At 43.6% G+C, this 21,235-nt stretch overlaps 1 protein-coding gene across 4 annotated transcripts in view; it reads left to right on the top strand.

Annotated features, from left to right (window-relative positions):
- The window catches only part of MYO16 (myosin XVI), a 418,633-nt gene that overhangs the window by 168,224 nt on the left and 229,174 nt on the right, over nucleotides 1–21,235 (top strand). For all 4 annotated transcript variants that reach the window (XM_064440435.1, XM_064440442.1, XM_064440450.1 and 1 more), the window contains exon 5: nucleotides 12,610–12,718. In XM_064440435.1, the coding sequence (XP_064296505.1) occupies nucleotides 12,610–12,718 (109 nt within the window). The remainder of the gene's footprint in view (nucleotides 1–12,609; nucleotides 12,719–21,235) is intronic.

Genomic DNA, 21,235 nt, shown 5'->3' with positions numbered 1-21,235 from the left:
ACATTATTTTTCATTTGATAGCTTCTGGGTTAGTAGATTTTAACTTTTCATCTCCCAGCTCTATGCTTAGTTGTATTTTACTTTGAAAGATGTTATTGAAAACATACTATACTTCTGCAGTGTTATCAGGAGTGTTCAGTGCTGGAACCGAGTGGGATTTCATTTGCCTTTTACATGCCTTCCAGCTGATGGGTGGGATTTAAGTCCCTGTGGTGCACAGACAGATGGGAAAATATTGGTCTTTAGTTCCCAGTAATCAGTGCTAATTCTTTTATCTTCTGAATGCATTAGTCGAACAGACTATGCCTGTCAAGCAATCTGTGATATGTGCCATGACAGTCTCTGGGGTTTTTTTTTTTCTTAACTCTACTAAAAAATCTTTTCTGTAAACTGACGTTGCCTACATTCTATTAGTTTAAGGAAAAAAATGTCTTATTTATTAGTTAAATGAATACCAAAATAGTTGTGGAACTCTGATGATTTCAAAGCACTATTTTTATTATTTGTGTGAACTAATTCAACAACCAAGAAGTACGTTTTCAAATACAACTGGACATTTCTATAGGCATCGGTGATCTTAAATGTGTACGTCTGCATGATGCTTTTTATAAACAGCCACTGTACTGGCACCTTTCTTTAGCCTTTCTTAACCAATGTGTCACAGAGGTTAAGATGTCCGGGATTTGTGGAAAGCTATAATGTTCATTGTGCACATTGGCATGCATCCATAAATTCTAATTTCTAGATTATAACAACAAAGTCTGTTTTGACCAGGAGTTAAGCTGCATATTCAGATTTTGGTGCCCGTTTCTGCAACGGGAAACCCAGAAGTGCCGTGAACGAAAGAACTTGTATCCACGCGACAGCTGAGATACTTGACTTACACCAGGATGAGTGAATTTCCAACTTCTCTGACGATTTAGCACATAGCTATGAGGCAAAAAAGTAAGTAGTAATGGCATAGCATAAATTTATGTTGACAGAAATACATGTGCTTTAGCAATTATAAAAGCGTATTGGCATAAAATTTTTTGCACTGAGTTACTGTCTGATCTCCTTTAAAGTGCCTTTTTGGAGATACGTGATGTCTCCTCTTCAGTTTATTCTATGTGCCCGGAGGGCACTTACAAGGCTCTGAATTCAGCTTTGGTCCTGCAGGCGGCGTAGTCACAGGCATAAGGGACTGAGCTTTGTGTTTGTGTTTTTATGATATAGGATCAGGCGTGTTGAAAACAAATTCAAACCTTTACTTGTGTCACTTGTTAAGCTCATCCAGATGGCAGGCAGTTCCTGCTTCTTGTGAAAGAGTGATTTTAGTAATGTGAGAGGCACGGGTTTATAGACAGTAGCAACTCTCACAGCATTTAAAGCCCTGAAATAGAACAAAGCTTGCAGAGAGCTGAGCAACGGCATCTTTCCTCCAAGAGAGGTGGGATCTCCTGCTTCAGGTGAGTGGCAGGTAACCGTTGACTCAAGGTTATGGCAGAAGTCCTGCGGCTGGTGCGCTGGGCCAGCCCAGTTTACAGAGCTGTGCTCCCTGCGAGTCCATTTAAAAGGAAGTGAGAGGATTTTCTATTTGCATTAAGGGAGAATTTGTTTTCATGACTATGCCTTAACGTGATGCCCTACTATGAAGGAAATCAGCTGAGCAGGAGGATTTGTTCCCTTCATTTTCTCTGTAGCCACACAAGCCATGTAACGTGAGCACAGACCATTTGTTAGTGTATCAGATCGCAAGCATGATAGATGCAGTGAGATCTTTTCAGTTGTTATTTCGATTTGTGATCCACAGATTTTACTTCTGAATTGCTGTATGGAGTTTGGATTCTTGTTCAGATTATTTTGCTAAGAGACACTCTGGAAAAGAAGAAAGAAAATATTTTCAATTTGGAAGTCCCTACATGGTGGGGCTGCTGCTTGTATTTCCTCAATACTTGTAAAAGTTCAGGTTTTGGTGAATTTACGGAGGAAAACCTATTATTTTGGAAAAGTCATGCCTAGGTCTGGCATCCATTAAGGTTGGGGGAGGGGGATGGCGTTTGGATGTGCAACTTAACTACCTGCAAGTGACTTAACTGCCTGGGAGAAGTTATAGTTTATTATTTGTAAAACAGTACTTTGAAGCTCAGGTCATCAGTCTTGACTTACTGAAATTCCCATTTAATCAAAGCTCAGGTGTGTCCCCTCAGGCTGCAGCGATGGAAACTGCCCGAAAAAGGATGAAGAACAGGCTTGTGACCTGTCGCTTTTGTACAGCTGAAATTTTAATTTATTTGTTTTCCTTTGAGATACATAAAGAAAAGAGGCTGCTAGGATTAGCTGTGTAGCAGATGCCCCTATTTGGGGAATGGTCTTGTAGCAGCCCCACTCCTGTCTTCCATAAAGGGAGTACGCTGCCTTATTTTTCTTTTCCCGTGGCAGGCTACGTTAAGGGCCATTAAAGCCGAAAGAGAAGCTAGAGCAGCTTTGAGGTGATTGTACTGTATGCCATGGACTACAGTGTAACTTACATACCTTTATAGGTGGCTTATAAACATTTGTCATCCCTCTTCCATTCTCTGCCAAGCCCAGGGGGAGGAGGAATACAAGTGAAAATTTGGAAATAGGTAAGATGCTTGGTAGACTCCTAGCCCTGAGTCTGCTCAGGCGGAGAGAGCTGGGTTTTTCATGGGCTTCTTTTGACCTTTTCTTCTGGAACAGGGATCCTTGCTTCAATCTGGAGTTGATAGAAATGGATTAACTCTATCCCAAAGTTCTTAAGAATCTGTGGTGTCATGGGAAAGGGGCTTCCCAAAAGATTTATGTGGAAAAAGTTAAAATGAAAGTATTAAGACATTCTGAGAGACAATATCTAGATTTAGTAAGATAGTTTCTAAATTGTTCTATACCCAAAAAGAAAAACCAAAAGTAGTAACTTGGCTTGTGTGTCAGCGAGCTTCCTAGTAAGCAGGTAAACCTGGATTACGATAGGAACAGGTAGGGGAACTGTCAACGGAGGATCTATAATAGTAATCACTAAAAACCTCCTGTGTTTTTTTCCCAGTTCTTCTAGTAACTAGATTTGTTATTTCGGTTTATTTCGGTGAAATGGTCTCCTGCCTACAGAAAACCTGTTGTTGAAATGAGTTGGAAGAAAAACCTGCTTTTGAACTGAGAGCAGCTACTCAACCTCATTTAATCTTTTATTTTGTTGTCTGTGGTTTGCTCATGTGGAGAAGCCTTTTGGCTTTTCCTGAGCCCTGCCTCGAGAACTGCTCCTGTTCTGCTTCGCATCCTGAATTTGTGAGAAGTGACGTCCAGTGCTAATGGCCTAGATCTGAGTAGAGCAACTTTATCCCTTTCGCTTTGTTAATGAATGAGAGTCAAACAAGTCCCAGAGGAGCCACAAAAAGAGGAGCCAGCTAGATTTCTGGGATGTGGTATTGTGAACGAAAATTTATGCAAGGCTTTGAGGTCGGAGAGCAAGCTCGCATGCACCATGGAGCCGTGAGCCCGTGTGACTTCCTGTAGGTTTCCCCGTTTGCAAGCAAACAGAGCATTTGTCCTGATCACTGTTGCTTGCTTTTTAACTGATAGTACACAGAGGGCTTTTGGAAGGATGAACCATGTGCACAGTAACCATAGTGTACATGAGAGCAGGCACATGTGTGCGTGTAAACCTTGGACATCCTTCGACGAGCAAAACCTTTTAATGGAATTAATGTGAAGGAGTAGGTCAATACGGGGACGAGGGGGGGAAAACTGCTCATGTTACAGGAAGTGAAATGCCACAAATGTCTTGCAAATAACTACATTCTGTCTTGGTTTATTTACATGGTTAATGTCGTCTTATAAAAAGGATGTTTGTAAATCATGTGGTTATATTTTTAAAAATGAAGAAAAGGTGAATTGTCCAAGCTGGTACTGAAAAAATGCTGGCCTTTCCCTTTTGGAAACAGTGGTTGACATAGAAGAGAGAAATACTATGTAAATTTTGGGGCATTTACACACATATACATTTATACGTTTTTATATATATATATTATGTGGAATGGAATAAAGATAGACCACTAATATAAATAGGAATATAAATAAATATCAAAAAGTCAGGTTGGGGGGGGCGGGTGTTGACAGGCGGCTGCAGAAATTGCACAAGGCTAGCATGCTGTGGAGCACGTGAAATATAGTAACAACTGTGCAGAAGCCTGTTACTAGGAGAAAAGTTTTTTTCTTTGTTTAGCGACAGGTACATTAACAAGACAGATGTTTCTTCCTCAGTCTGTCTTTTTTTTTTTCTTTTCTTTTTCATATCCAGACATATTCCTCAGGCTATATTTTACTTCTGATTGCCTTCATAAAGCCTCATGAAGCCAGTGGTGGTAATCCTAGGTAAAAGAGGCAGTGGCTGGATCATGATTTCTGTACTGAAATATACCTTGTAAAACACCTGGGACTTTCTACTGTGTAAGTAAGGGTAAATTACTTAGTTATTCACAATCTCTAAATGATCTGCATAGATCACAAGTTTGAAAGAATAATTCAAGGCATGCAACAGAATACAGGACTAGAAGCTTGAATTTCAGTGGATCATAGTCAGACTTCCTGGAGTCTCCCTGGCTTCCACCTAAAATGGAGGGATGCTGCCTCTGGGTCAGAAAGCAGTTCAACCTTGTGAGCACAGAATTCCCTGGGTGCATGAGCTGTAGCATCCTGGCTGGGGAGCTGAGCAAGAGGGAGTTCCTAGGCAGAGACATGCCCAAATCCTTCCCAAGACCTTGGGGAACCTCGGTAAGTTAGGTGTCCTCTAAGAACGCCTAAATCAGATCACATTACAGTCCAAAGAGGTGTGGTGGTATTATGCATATGGACATACAACCTCGTGGTTAGAACTCTGTCCCTGAATACAGGAGATGGCCGGAGAAGGTCTAAACCCACAGCCCTTCTTCCCACAAAACTGCCTTTAATTATGACCAAAAAGTATTGGGAGAATGTGGCTTTCACCTACCCTGATGAAGTTAGTCTGCTGAGACACAAAATATTGTGGAATTCAGAGAAATTCAGGAGGACAGAAATAATTTCAAATCTGTAAAGAAGGACACATTCCTCAGAATGGAGATTCCTGGGTCCTTGTCCTTTTTCAAGCAATGACAGGTAGCTGTATTTCTCATGTGGGAATCATGAGATAAGATATTTAAGAAACACTGGGAATACGAAAGAGTAGCAAGGGTTATTAGCCAGCTAGGAAATAGTACTGGTAAACCTACATCTGTTGCACAGAAGAAGGAAATTTTAAGACTTTTTTTTTAAAATAAAATATTTAATTAAATGCTTGCCCCTGTGCATGCTAGATTGATTTTTAGGCTTCAAGTAATTCTTAAAAAAAAGAGAGAGATTGATGGAGAAAACTGAAAATAAATTGCTTCCTTGTGAGTTAGCTGTATCACTAATTAGGCTTCCCAAATGTAGAATAAGGACTGAGCTCAACTCTTATTTTACCAGTGGTAGTTTGGGTATTGATCCAGTGGGATACAGCTGCAGCAACATTGTCTGACAAGTCTGTGACTGCATTTATACATCTGTGCTTGGGCCAAGAGGCCAGGGGTAGCTTGTAGAGGGGCAGAGCCCTGTAGAGGACTCTGGCTGTGCTCACAGTGCATTCACATGTAATTATGTGCTGAAATTACCATTTTTTGTAAGTTCTTGCAGATCAAAATTTCCAATAGTGCTTGGAATTCAGAAGTGATTTTTTTCTTTCTGAAACATTATTTGGGAATCATAGAATCACTAAGGTTGGAAAAGACCTCTAAGATCATCAAGTCCAACCATCAACCCAACACCAACATGCCTCCTACACCATGTCCCAGTGTGCCACATCTATACGTTTTTTAAATACCTCCAGGGATGGTGACTCCACCGCCTCTCTGGGCAGCCTGGTTCAATGCATGATCACTCTTTCACTGAAGAAATTTTTCCTAATATCCAATCTAAACCTCCCCTGATGCAACTTGAGGCCATTTACTCTCATTCTATTGCTAGTGACTTGGAAGAAGAGACCAACATCCACCTCACTACAACCTCCTGTCTGGTAGTTGTAGAGAGAAATAAGGTCTCCCCTCAACCTCTTCTTCTCCAGGTTAAACAACCCCAGGTCCTTCAGCTGCTCCTCATAAGACTTGCTCTCCAGACCCTTCACCAGCTTCGTTGCCCTTCTCTGGACATGCTCCAGCACCTCAATGTCCCTCTTGTAGTGAGGGGCCCAAAACTGAACACAGTACTCGAGGTGCAGCCTCACCAGTGCTGAGTACAGGGGCACAATCACCTCCCTGCTCCTGCTGGCCACACTGTTCCTGATACAAGCCAGGATGCTGTTGGCCTTCTTGGCCACCTGGGCACACTGCCTACTCATGTTCAGCCGAATGTCAGCCAGCACCCCTAGTTCCTTCTCTGCCAGGCAGCTTTCTAGCCATTCTTTCCCAAGCCTGTAGCATTTCATTGGGTTGTTGTGACCCAAATGCAGGCCGTGGCACTTGGCCTTGTTAAACCTCATACAATTGGCCACAGCCCATCAATCCAGGCTGTCCAGGTCCCTCTGCAGAGCCTTCCTACCCTCAAGCAGATCAACACTCCCAACCAATTTATTGTCATCTGCCAACTTGCTAAGGGTGCACTCAGTCCCCTCATCCAGATCATTGATAAAGATACTAAACAAGACTGGCCCCAACACTGAGCCCTGGGGAACACCGCTTGTGACCGGCCGCCAACTGGATTTAGCTCCGTTCACTACAACACTCTGGGTTCAGCCATCCAGCCAGTTCTTTATCCATCAAAGGGTACACCCGTCCAAGCCATGAGATGTCAGCTTCTCTAGGAGGATGCTGTGGGAGTCAAAGGCTTTGCTAAGGTCCAGGTAGACAACATCCACAGTCTTCCCCTCATCCACTAGGCGGGTCACCTGGTCATAGAAGGAGATCAGGCTGTAATGCAGGACCTGCCTTTCATGAAGCCATGCTGGCTGGGCCTGATCCCCTGGTTTTCCTGCACATGCTTGGTGAGTGCACTCAAGATGAACCACTCCATAACCTTCCCCAGTCCCGTGGTCAGGCTGACAGGCCTGTAGTTCCCCGGATCCTCCTTCCGGCCCTTCTTCTAGATGGCGTCACATCGGCAAGCCTCCAGTCCTCTGGGATCTCTCCTGTTAACCAGGGAAGGAAGAGTTCGGGTCCTACTACATCCTGGTGCGCAAAGTGTTGTTCTTCCCTCTACTATCCTAAATTAGCTAGAAGTTTAGTTATACAAAGATGTGATCATGGGACTAGTTATTGTGGGAATGTACACTGTATCACGTACTCTACAGTGAATCGGAAGTTGTTCATCTCTTTTCCACTGAACGGAAAGTCATCTCAAACTACTTCATGTTGGTAACAAATGGGGGTATGCACACAGAGTGGTACTGTGAACTGTTCACATCCGGCCTACCTCATGCTGCCATATTGGTCCTGAGCTCCGTACCTAGTCTTTACGGTCACCAGTTTTGCACATACGTGGAATTCACCTGTTCTACTCAGTTTGTCTGAAATGAAAATGTATCAGAGATTCTACAAATAAGTAAACAATCAGAAATTAAAACAGGATTAGAAAATGCACAGTACAGTGATCCTAAGATAAATTGAAGCCTTTTGTATCATCATTTCTGGAACCAGAAAGGAAATTTTTTCTCCTTTTATTAGCCAGAGGTATTTTCTCTTTGGCAGCAGGCTCTGATTTCTGGCTGTGTGGGGAACAGTGTGCAAATCTGGCACTGTCTCCTCAGTTATTATTGACCACCAGCGTTCACTCTCCTGTGCTTTCTCTGCATATGGATGTCGTTCTGCATGGCAGAGCGTGCACTTCAGTTGCATTTTGCATTCCGTGTATTAAACTGGGTGTCTTTGGGAGCATTCCTTAATAATATATTTAAAGATGTTCCTTCTGCAATCTTTTTAAAATAGAAGCAATTTATAATTGCAGACAATTATTCTTCTCAAAAATATTTATTGTATTTATGGGACATATTAGATAAAGTTTTGCAATACATTTATCTTCTTAATGAGAATGAATTGAGAAAGAGGATGTGTTGAGAATGGGCAAACCAGTAACTTTTCATGTACACTGAGCACTGCAGGCAGAATTCAAGTGGGTGGATGAAACATTTGAACTGAAATGGAACAAATATGGAATTGCATTTTGAATATAAACAAGGTATGCATATCAATTTGGAAACTCTAATAGCAGCAGCCTGGGGACAGTATTCCCCCTGTTTTCTTCCAAGAGCTGTGAATAGAAACCTAAGAGTGAAGTAGGGCTATATTCAGATAATCTGAATTCCATCCGCATCTCTAATCATATCTGGGTTTCTTATAGTCTGGCCTACAAGGCCATATATGTAGCAATAGCACTCAAGTTCTTTAGCACAATTTTGGCAATCTGAATTTGAACTAAAGGACGTTATTTGTGGCATTTGCTACCTGCAACATGTTCCACATCTTTGTCATGCTCTGTCTGTCCTTTTGCTTGAGTTTGCTGCTTTTCTGCTGCTTAGTTTGCCTCTTTCATTTATTCTGCTCTGACCCCTACCAGTTACCTGTGTGAGCTTCTGCCATGTCCTCTGCCACCAGTGGGACTGCCGTCTTGTCTCTACTTACACAAGTAGCTCAATGGAAAGTTTGCTTTATAATTAGAAAGTAAGATTTCAAATCATCTCTCAGGACTGGCCATAACTAGCTGAGAGGTGCCTGGGAACAAAAGAAAGCCTGAGCAACTGAAAGGTCTGTGTCACATTTAACAGCGAGTAATTTCCAGTGTATCACAGGCAAACGTTTCACCTGAATGAACAGAGAGAAATGTCCGTACTACGAGCACTTCAAAATATTGGTGTGTACAGTTTGCATTGTGCTGGCAACCTGTCAGACATCTCTTTTGGCAGGACACCGTACAGTGACGGAAAACCAGCGGGAGACAGGCACCATCCGATGATGATCATCAAGTCTCGTTTATTGGCAATTAGCAAATATCTTTTATACCGTTCGTAAATTAGCTCATACATATTTGCAAAAGCATAGCTCATCCTTGGCTGGGAGGTAGATGCCAACTCCTCCCATGCTTATCTCTTGTGTTCAGCCTTGCAATTAGCAGTTACTTGTTTCTCACACTCCTTTACCGGTCAACAACAGCTGGGCCCAAGGTCGCTCCGACCCTGAGCCTGTCCTTCTACTTCAGTGCCCGCTTTCTGCTAGCCGTTTCCGGGCTAGGGTTTCCCACAGTACAGTGCACTAAGGAAGGGCAATACAGTAGAATTTCCCACCTTTCTGTAGCTAGAATGGCTTGCTTTTTAAAGCGCACTGGAATTTGGTACTGGGCATAACCCGCATGGTGGCGGCAGCGGGGGGCTGCAAGCAGGGCTGGAGAGAAACAAGTGCCCAAGCAGGGACTGAGGAGAGGACTTGGGGGAGTTACCTCTCCAGCAGGACTGTGGCCAGTGAAGGAGCCCGGGCCAGAGCAGTGGAGGAGGAAACAAGGAGCCACCAAAGAGGAACCCCAACCTGCTGACCACAGTCGCCCACACTGCCCGCTGCAGGCACAGTGTGCGGGTGGCAAGGGGACTGGAGATGGGGAAGGGGAGGAGCGGTGTCTGGGGAGGAGCCCAAGTGTAGTTCTCTGAGTGTTTGTTTGTTTGCCTGCTTCTGTTTTTGTGGCAGCTGAATCAGTAATTAAAAGTTTGCTAGCTGGCCAATAAAGTAGGTAAAATTCCCTGATGCGAAACTTGTTTTACAGCCAGCGACAGACTTCACAAATCATAGTGCTTGTGGCTATTCTTAAGACATTTGGTACAGCTCTTAAAATTAGATTTGCTCAAGTCAGGCAAGTCAAACAGCCTTCTCCAAGGAGGTGGCCAGCTTGGTGGCTGAGGGGTGAGCAGTGGACGTCATCTACCTCTGTTTTAGGAAGGCTTTTGACACTGTCTCCCATGGCATCCTCGTAGACAAAGTACGGGTTAGGTAAGTAGGCAGTGAGGTGGATTGCAAAGTGGCTGAGTGGCCGGGCCCAGAGGGCTGTGATCAGCAGCACAAAGTCCAGCTGGAGGCAACTCACTAGTGGTGAACACCATGGGTTACTAGTGGGTCCAGTCCTGCTCAAGGTCTTCATTAATGACCTGGACAGTGAGACAGAGCACACCTGCAGTAAGTTCTCAGATAATGTAAAATTGGGAGGCAGGGATGATGCACCATCTTAAAAATGCTTGTTATTAAAAAACCACAAAATATTTCTTTCTGACACAAGATGCTACTTTTAAATGTGCAACACGGTCCAGCATTGCTTCTTTACCTGAATTCTGAGAGTATCTCCTACCTCTGCTGCCACAGCTTTCGCCAAACTTGCCTTTCTGTTTGGGCACAGCTCATTGCAAATATTTCTTAAGATAGGAATTAATGGAGAACTACCAAATAAAATTCGCTTGGACTTGAGTATTTCCGTGTTTTATCCTTCTTTCAGTGACATTAGATCTTGGAGAAGGAATGAAAAGTGTGCTACTGGCCAAGTTAATTATCATACTTTTCCAGAATTTAATACGTCAAAGGTCTTTTGGTTTCTTAACGCAACAACAAAGAAGATGTATGTAGGTTGTAGGTTTGTTTTATTATTAACCTCCTGACCTTCTGACATTGCCAGCAGATTATTTACATGCAGGGAGAGATAGGTACCTTCAAGACTTTGTGCTTTTTTTGTATACAAGTCAACTAGATTGTTACTTCCTTGATTCTATCATGACCAGCAAATTCTCATGGGCCAGTGAGTAGCAAGCAAACCAAACAAAACCCATGCTTCCTGGTAGTGCAACAAGTGCAATAAATAACTGTTAAACCATCCTGCAATGATAATATGATAGTCAAATCCATCTGTTATTTCATTTTGACCATCTCTTTATTTTTATCTTTTAAGACAGGTAAACAGAAATTTATTTTCATAGCACTGTAATGAATATACCGTTTTATACTTTGTAAGTCTCTTTCCTTATATGTCTCCTTTCCTCCATTCCTTTTCACTAAGCATGGGGGTCAACTCCTCTCATCTAATCTCATTTAGCAATTTAAATGATAGGCACCTGATCTAAATTTACTGTCTAGGTTCCTCTTACAGCCAGTGCAGCAAGACAGGCACTAAAAGCAAGCAGTATATTTTGTATCAGGATAGGTTATTTTGCTGTCTAAGGTATGGTCTAGTAGGATATCTGAGGTGTTTGAGATAACGGAGGTGAGTCATTCTTTGGTGCCTGTCTGTCCCCTTGTCACTACGATGGGAACCCAGGAGATCACCTCAGACTAGCAGTCCAGCTTCAGCACCTAATTTTGATGACATGAAGCCCACATGAATTTGTTAGTTTTTCATGTCAGATTTCACTCTGAGCCAGGAGCTGAGCCCATCATGAGTTTTTCTTTGACACCGTGTTTCCAGAGTAAGCTCCTGAAAAAAGCAGTCATACCTTCTATTAATAATTTCTTAATAGTGTTGACCTCTGTTGCTGTGGTTTTAAGAAAGGCTGTCCTTGGTACCCCTCATTTTTATTAGCTAAACTTTTTATCGTACAAGCTGGTAAAAAAAGTAATTAAATTTGCCAGAGGTCACTCTTATTTCATAATTCCTTGAAGTTAAAAGCCATAGAGAGAACACTCAAAATGAATCAAAGTTATGGCCTCTTAAAGAAGATACACGACATCTCACTGGAATGTAAACTTTTATGTCCACCAGACATTTGTGATATTTTTGAGGATAAGTCGAGAGCTTTCTCATTATAAAAAATAATGAAAATTGCCCTTCAGAGTGTAAATTCCTACACTAAGACTATTTAAGATAGAAAATACAGGTTTTCTTGTTGTGCTGGTTGTTTCTTTTCAAGCTTCTCATGAATCCATCCCCACTTCCCCTCCTAATGGCTTCTTTTAGTTGTCTGTCCTTTAGTATTGAATTTTGAATGGAACTTCTAGAAATGTCAGGTTGGCTCCTTTAGGGACTACAGCTGAAATCATCAAGCTCACTGTCATTGTCTCCAGCTGGTGACAAATGGGAGTTTTATTTAGCAAGGGATGGTTCTCTTTGAGGTTGGAGTGATGGATGAGGCCATAAGAGGTTGGGCCAGCTGACAAGGTTACCCCTAGCAGCTGCCCACCCATCCCTACTGCAGGAGTGTCTGTGCTGCTTCAGTCAGCTTTTGAACCGCTGCTGGTCACTGGGTAGTGTTTTAAGGCAGACCGTGAGCAGTGGCAGCTCACTTGACTTTAAAATGCTCTGCTGCAAAGAGTGGTGGTTCCAAAACTCACCGATGAGCAGCTCAGGCATCAGTGCAGTAAAGGCAGGCTGGGCAGCTGGGGTGGCAACACTGTCAGCTGTCCCAGGCAAAGCCAGCCCTTTTTGACATTGAAGAGTCTCTTACTTTGTCTTTGATTTTTTGTGTGGTTTGGTTTGGTTCAGGTTAGTCAGCCTGCTCTCTAAGATCCCCAGCTTTGAAATGTTTTTGAATGGGAGTGTGTGAGAACCCCAGCAGTGTTTTGAGATTTCACTACCAAATCCTAAAATGTTTTTAATTCTTGTCTGTAGGCGGGAGCAAACGTGCTGCTGCAAGATGTTAATGGAAACATTGCACTTGATTATGCCATTGAAGGGACTGAAACTAGCAGCATCCTTCTGATGTACTTGGAAGAAAATGGTAAGTCAGCTCTTCAGCTTCTGGAATGTTTTTGTTGAACAGGACATAAAACGAAAAAGGATGGGTATTGATTTAAGTCAGCACTGAAGCCAGTGGAACTGTATTAGTTTGGAGATGAAAGGGAGGAAGCTGATTTGGAGTCACAGAAGTTTTCAGTGCATCAGATTGGAACAACTAGGAAAGGTGTCAGTGGTCCTTGTCAAATCTGTTTTGCCCATTCCTGTGGAGATGCTAGAATGGGAATTCAAAGCAGAAGAATTGCAGTAATGCAGAAGCTTTTAAAACAACTAATTTAACAGGGTGAGAACCAGGTTTCACATTTTCATTTCACATGTGAGTTATGTATAACCTTGGAGTATATTTTTCCCAGTGACAGACTGTTACATAAATAAATCTCTGCAAAACATCTGAATGGAAATGTATATCAAGCTTTATCACTTATTCAAAACTATTAGTATTGGTATCGTTTTATAATGATACACTGTAGCTAGATTTCTGTTATGAAGTATGCATAATATGTTATAGATCACAGGACTGGTATTGAAAAAACGGTTTGTTATTCACACCAGTTCCAAACTTAGATAAGGGTTCTGAAGTGAGATTTCTAGCACTGCTTTTGACTTATGTGACTCATCAAAACACTGAGGAAAATGTATTAAGTAGAAATAATGAGCAGTAATGTAAAAATGTGTCATTCCAACATTGCCTCCATATGAGGAAAACTAAGTGATGTTATATCCTGTTAATGAACACTTAAAATAGAACGTAATTTTGACTGGCAAGGAAATCACACTCATTGTCAAGTTCTATACTTCTAGTCCTTAGCACATCCATTGTATTACACAAGTATATTTCATAATTGTGCTTCCCTGGTGCCTGGCAATGTCTTCAGAGCTCATGAACTCTGGTTTTGGATTTTTCTAATGGCAAGACAGGTATTAGCTTCTCAAAACCTGATTGCTTTGCAAAATGCAGATATTTGGAGTCTAAATGTTCCAAATGTTCTTCCTAACCTGGCTAGGTGAGGAGAACTGACTTCCAGGACTGTTTCTTTCTGCTGACTAGTGAGAACTCAAGGTGACAAGTAGTAGTTTATCAGTCTTAGTTTCAGACTGTTAGGGTGGGTCAACCCTACACCTTAATTGCAGTACTGCATGAAATCCTGGCCTTTGAGTGATCCATGGCAAAATGCCCATCAACTTTGCTTGGTCTGTTACTATTCTTCTTGTAACAACAGGGAGCTCAAAGTACCCTTATTTTGCACTTAGTTCTTAAAATTGAATTAGCATCTTCTGAAACACGTGCATAGCCTACCATAGTTAATAGTAATTGAGGAGGGAATCCTTGAAGGAAATAAAGCTGTCTAAATAAGTATGAATTACTTTGAATGTCAGCGACGAACACAGCAGCGGCAATGGTAAGTCCCATGGCCAGGCGCTAGATTGGGGCAGACAAGGGGGTTCCTGGAGCCAGGGCAGCCTGAGGAAGCGTAGAGCGGTCTGCCAGCTCTTGCGAGTGAGGCTGACATGGCCTGGGTGTTGCCACGAGCAACCGTGGGAGATTTAAACAGCCCCTAGGGAGCATGAGCCACCAGGAGCGTGTCGAACAGGGCATGGCGCATCAGAAGGGCATGGCATCAGAAGGGTGTGGTGCATCAGTTCACGCAGGCAGGGCAAGCAGGGAGGGTGCTGCATCCCACTTGTAGGCCCACAGCCTGGGAAGTTCTCTAGATCTAGGTCTCTGCTGGGATGGTGAGCACTTGCCGCAGAGCGAATACCAGTGTTATCATGGCGAAAGCCAGAGAGGTCTGATGCAGCCACCCAGATGGAGCTGGAGGCTTCAGTACAGATGGGAGGTTGCAACGTGTGCTCCAACCCCTCGCCTGGTGAGACGGTAAGTACCTGCACAAGGTGTGCGCAGGTTGATGATCTGCTGCACCAGGTGGCTGAGTTGCAGGAGAGGCAGTTAGAAGGCTGAGTAATATTAATATTAGTAGAACTGAGGCAGAGATAGATAGGTGGCCCCAGAACCATGCCCCTATAGCAGGCAACAGTGAGAAGGAGGAGGCACCTTGGACCCTGGTGACCCGCAAAAGCAGGGCTCTGCCTCAACCCCCACCTCCCAGTACCACCACCAGCAACAGATTTGTAGCTTTAGCTACTGCAGACACCCACGAGCAAGGTCCACAAGGTCCAGCTGCACCAGCAGCACAGAGTAGATACCACAAATAGAAGAGATGAGTGCTTGTAGTGGGTGACTCTCTGTTAAAAGGCACCGAGGTACCCATCTGCCAACCTGACAGGGAGTCACGAGAGGTTTGCTGTCTTCCAGGAGCTAAGATCCGAGACGTCACTGAGAGGGTGCCACAACTTGTCAGAAGCACTCATTACTATCCTTTGCTGCTCTTCCATGTGGGCACACATGACACTGCAAGCCAGAGTCTGGGCAGAACTAAGCAAGACTATAAAGCTCTGGGAAAGCAAGTAAAAAATACTAGTGCCCAAGTCATCTTCTCCTCCATACTACTAGTTGGAGAAAAATGAGCAACTAGAAATAGGCAAATAATACAAATCAACTCCTGGTTACGTGGCTGGTGTCGACATGAGGGTTTTGGCTTTTATGACAATGAGACGTTCTTCAGCAACCATAGACTGCTAGGGATGGATGGACTCCACCTGTCTGGAAGGGGCAAGGGAATCTTTGGCAGCAGGCTGGCAAACTTGCTGAGGAGGGCTTTAAACTGAGAAATTTGGGGGGAGGGGGGCAAACTAGCAATGCTAATGCCACCACACACAATGGGGGAATAAGACAGGACAACCTGAGCATTGATAAAGGTGCCGTGGTGGCCTCATGTGATGGCAACCGCAGACCAACCACCTCAAGGGGTTGCATGGTTGTAGTGGGTCCTGTGTGCTCAAGCACCTTTCTGAAATGCCTGTACACCGATGCACGCAGCGTGGGGAATAAACAGGAGGAACTAGAGGTCTGTGTGTGGTTGCAGGGCCATGATCTCGTTGCAATCACAGAGACATGGTGGGATGGCTCGCAGGACTGGAACATGGTCATGGATGGCTACAGGCTTTTCAGGAAAGAAAGACCAGCAAGGCGAGGTGGGGCAGTTGCTCTTTATGTGAGGGAGCAACTAGAATATATCAAGCTCTGCCTTGAAGTGGAAGAAGAACAGGCTGAGAGATTGTGGGTAAAAATTAAGGGACAGCCAAATATGGGTGACACTGTTGTGGGCGTTTGCTACAGGCCACCTGATCAAGATGAGGAAGTTAATGAAGCCTTCAACAGACAGCTAAAGTAGCCTCGCAATCACAGGCCCTGGTCCTCATGGGGGACTTCAGCCACCCTGATATTTGCTGGAAAAGCAACACGGCGAGCCATGCATGATCCAGAAGGTTCCTACAGAGCATCGAGGACAACTTTTTGATGCAAGTGGTGGAGGAGCCAACAAGGCAAGATGTGCTGCTCGACCTTATCCTAACAAACAAGGAAGGGCTCGTTGAGGATGTGAGAGTTGGGGTTAGCCTTGGCCGCAGTGACCATGAGATTGTTGAGTTTAGGATGCTGCGAGGTAGAAGCAGGACTATGAGTCAGGTACAACCTTGGAGTTCAAGAGGGCCAACTTTGGCCTCTTCAGAGACCTGCTAGGAGGAATCCCATGGGCTAGGGCTCTGGAAGGCAGGGGGATCCAAGAGAGCTGGACAGTATTCAAGGACCACTTCCTCCGAGCTCAAGATTGGTGCGTCCCCAGGAGGAAGAAGTCAGGCAGAGGAGCCAGGAGACCCGCATGGATGAGCAAAGAGCTTCTAGAGAAACTCAAATGGAAGGGGGAGGTTCACAGTATGTGGAAAAGGGACTGGCCACTTGGGAGGAATATAGGAATGTTGTCAGGGTGTGCAGAGATGCGACGAGGAAGGCCAAGGCCCACTTGGAATTAAATCTGGCAAGGGATGTCAAAGATAACAAGAAGGGCTTCTTTAAATACATCAGCAGTAAAAGGAAGACTGTGGGGATACCGTGGGCCCACTGCTGAACAAGGAAGGGGCCCTGGTGACACAGGATGCAGAGAAGGCGGAGTTACTGAATGCCTTCTTTGCCTCGGTCTTTACTGCTAAGGCTGGCCCTCAGGCATCTCAGCCCCCAGAGAAGAGAGGACAAATTGGGACAAAGGAAGACTTACCATCAGTTGAGAAGGATTGGGTCAGAGATCACTTCTGCAAACTGGATCCTTGCCAACCCATGGGCCCCAATGGGATGTACCTCCGAGTGCTGAGGGAGCTGGCGGATGTTCTTGCTGAGCCACTCTCCATCATCTTTGAAAGGTTGTGGAGGACAGGAGAGGTGCCCGAGGACTGGAGGAAAGCAAATGTCACTCCAATCTTCAAAAAGGGCAAGAAGGAGGCCCTGGGGAACTATAGGCCAGTCAGCCTCACCTCCATCCTAGGAAAAGTGATGGAGCAGTTCATTCTGCAGGTCATCTCCAGGTGAGTAGAGGACAAGAAAGTTATCAGAAACAGGCAACATGGATTCACCAAAGGGAGATCATGTGTGACCAACCTGATAGCCTTCTATGATGGTGTAACTGGCTGGGTCGACAAAGGGAGAGCAGTGGGTGTTGTTTATCTCGACTTCAGTAAGGCATTCAACACTGTCTCCAATAGCATCCTCACAAGCAAGCTAAGGAAGTGTGGGCTAGATGAGTGGACAGTGAGGTGGATACAAACTGGCTCAACAGCAGAACTCAGGGTCGTGATCAATGGGGCAGAGTCTGGTTGGAGGCCTGTCACTAGTGGTGTTCCCCAGGGGTCTCTGCTGGGTCCAGTCCTGTTCAAATTATTCAGCAATGACCTGGATGATGGGATAGAGTGTAACCTCAGCAAGTTCTCTGATGACACCAAGCTGGGAGGAGTGGCTGATATGCTGGAAAAGGCTGTGCTGCCATCCAGCGAGACCTGGACAGGCTGGAGAGCTGGGCCAAGGGGAACCTCATGGAATTCAGCAAGTGCAAGTGCAAGGTCCTGCACCTGGGGAGGAACAACCCCAGGCACCAGTACAGGCTGGGGGCTGAACTACTGGAGAGCGGCTCTGTTGAGAAGGACCTGGGATTGCTGGTGGACAGCAAGCTGACCATGAGCCAGAAGTGTGCCCTTGTGGCCAAGGTGGCCCATGGTATCCTGGGCTACATTAAAAGGAGTGTGGCCAGCAGGTCGAGAGGGGTTATCCTCCCCCTCTACTCTGCCCTAGTGAGACCACATCTGGAGTACTGTGTCCAGCTTTGGGTCCCCCAGTTTAAGAAGGATGTGGAACTGCTTGAGCAAGTCCAGTGGAGAGCTACGAAGATGATCAGGGGACTGGAGCATCTCCCATATGAGGAAAGTCTGAGAGACCTTGGTTTGTTCAGCCTGGAGAAGAGGAGACTGAGGGATGATTTCATCAATACCTATAAATATCTACAGGGTGGGTGACAAGAGGATGGGACCAGACTCTTTTCAGTAGTGCCCAACAACAGGCCAAGGGGCAATGGGCACAAGTTGGAACACAGGAAATTCCACCTCGATATGAGAAAAAACTTCTTTCCTGTGAGGGTGCCAGAGCAGTGGCACAGGCTGCCCGGGGAGGTTGTGGAGTCTCCCACCCTGGAGACATTCAAAATCCGCCTGGACACGTTCCTGTGGCCCCTGCTCTAGGTGTGCCTGCTGAAGCAGTGGGGTTGGACAAGATGATCTCCAGAGGTCCCTTCCAACCCCTACCATGCTGTGATTCTGTGATTCTGTGAATTGCCCAGACTAAGTTTCTCTGTAGACTGTTTTTATGAAGCCCTCCTCATCGCAGTAATCCCCATGCACACCTGTGTATGCGTAGCCCAACACAGCAATGTCACTGCCAGAAATCTTGTATCATTGCTGATCATATAGCAAATACCATCTTCAGCCTGTAGCATTGTGAAACACCCACCTATAGCCTCATCCTTTAAATACAGTATATAAGGCACATGTCCCCATTCTCTGTACTTCCCTGCACTCCTAAAAGGTTTCCTTAATATTCTCTATTCAGTTGTGCAGCCTATTTTACAACGTTAAGAAGAGATTGCTGTGTAAAGTAGACTATACTGTAATCGTTGCCCTTAAGTGCAGAGTTCACAGAAAGAAATAGAATTGAGTGCCTTATGGCTCAGTTGACAAGGAAACAAGAAGCTATCAGTTTACTTTGATGAAACAAAATAAGATTGGAACAAGTAGCTTTGATGCTACAGAAAACTTTGTTAACTGGAGACATAAAAGTTCTTAGAAGGCTTGTGTGTTTATAATTTCTTACAGATTTCATCACTGTGGTAGTTCAGTATGTCTAACTGCACTACAGATCTTAGCAAGTGAACTCCCTCTTCATTGTTGAAGTGAACCTGTGGAAGGCCTGAGGCCATAGGTGATAACAATAGCTGTAGATGCGTTTAATGATTTATGTATTTTAAAATATTCGTACTTCTTTACTGAAGTTAGTTTTTTGAATTCCGTTTGTAAATGATCTGTTAGGGCACAGGAGTATCACAAGTCAAAAGTAAAGTTAATCCTCTAGCAATTGCCTGAAATCTGTCATATATACTTTATTGTTGTTATGGAATATAGGTCATCAGGATGTTATAGGGAGATTATACTACTGAACTCTACATGAAATTCTACGTATTTATCAAAATGTTCTCTTTTTCTGTAAAGAAATAAGCTTTCTATGATGTTATATGATGTTATGTAACTGATGTTACATTGTATACTGAAACTAATTATTGACCAAAGAAAGCAATAAGCAGACCTTACCTAAGAGAAAACAAGTTGAGGTACATACCCACTGTTTATTAAGAGCATCCTTTGTGTTGGGTAATAATTCTAGTGTACTCTAACCTTCATTTAAAATATTCCTAATCAAGGTTAGAAGGGAAAATACAGTATCCAATTTTATATTTAGGAAAGTGGTGGAAATAGCTTAACTGTACAATATTTGATCATGTCCTAGGAGCACCCAGACGCCTAGTGTGCTCCTGAGCTCCAGGACTTTATTGGGGTTGATTTATCTAAACCAGGTGTTGTCTGTTAGTCACTCTATAGCAAACCCTCCTTAGAGCAACAGAAGTGCTTTAAAGGTAGGTATCTGTAATGGGTCATCTGAATTACTATCTGAACTGCATGCTTCTTTCCAAGTGCTCCGAAGGGAGCCCAGAATGGCTGGCTGAGATGTAGAAGTCTGCTATGTAGGATGGGAGTCAGTTTAAGGTTATGATATTTACATTTCCAGGTCTATATGTAAGTGCCTATACACTAGCTTTGGTGTCTAAATTCCCATTACTATTAGTGGAGTTCTAGGAAATATTGTCACTAGAGAGCAGAAGGGTTATTAATTTGACCAGCCACTAGGAAAACACTGGTAAACACTGTTAAATTTGTTCTGTGCCAAAATATCATTGGCTTTGCATGTAACAGGTCTTCTTGTTTTGCTATGAAAAGAAAGTTATGACATTTAAGGACTTTGAAAAATAAGATGGGGAGACGTATCTTCTGCAACATCCTGCCAAGGCAAGGCCAACTGAGAGTAGCCCAGGTTACCCAGGGCCACGTTGGTTTGGAGATTCTACAGTCTCTCTGGGCTCCCATCCCAGTGCTGAGCCATCTTCATGTCATTTTCATCCTTATTCTTTTCAGTTGAAATTTTCTTTGCTGCAGCTTACACTTGTAGGCTCTTGTCCTTTAATTGTTTACCTCCAGGAAGTGTCTCACTCCAGAGATGAAATGAAAATATTAGGAAGTGTGAAAAGGGTTGTTTTGTTGTGGATTTTTTGTGGTTTGTTTGTTGGTTTGTTTGTTTGTTTTATTATTTTTTTTTTTCTTCACTCTTTGTCCTGTTTTATTTTAAACCTGGTTGGTTATTGGAATCATCAAGGAAGTCCACCTGGCACCTTCTGTAAGCTGTATTTAGATTAATATCAACTTTATGTTTTAAGGCAAAGCTTTTGTTGTATTAGTGCCATTTTAACAGTATCAAAACTTTAAATGATTGCTAGTGTGTTCTCTTTGTTTTTAAAGGCAGAATGTTCTACTGTAGAAATGTGTCAGTGAAACTCTGATTATGGCATATGATCATTATATTTCCTCCTTTTCCATTAGGCTGTTTTAAATATTTAATGCTTTGAAGAATGTAACATTTTTGCTTACTTCCTTTCTTGGTATTTAGTTGCATAGTGGATTAGATGACTCAGCTATAAACTACAAATGAGTGACAGATATTTCTTTGTTCCACATTTGACAAGTGACAGGAGGTGACACATTCACTATGTAATTTGTTTCCAAAAAAAAAAAAGAGCTGTTCCCATTTGTCCTACAAGATCTCAGGCTTCAGCTTTCAATAAGATAACTGTGCATTCCAAGAACATTAGCCTTGTTATTTAACCTGAGAAAACGGTATCTGGATATTTACTACTTTTTTTTTTTTTTTTTCCAAGAGGTATCTGAGTATCCTAGAAAT

Source organism: Phalacrocorax carbo, chromosome 1 (assembly GCF_963921805.1).
Source record: "Phalacrocorax carbo chromosome 1, bPhaCar2.1, whole genome shotgun sequence".
NCBI classification, from domain to species: domain Eukaryota; kingdom Metazoa; phylum Chordata; class Aves; order Suliformes; family Phalacrocoracidae; genus Phalacrocorax; species Phalacrocorax carbo.
The sequence above is the reverse complement of the archived record's forward strand: the minus strand, read 5'-3'. Positions and strand labels throughout refer to the sequence as shown.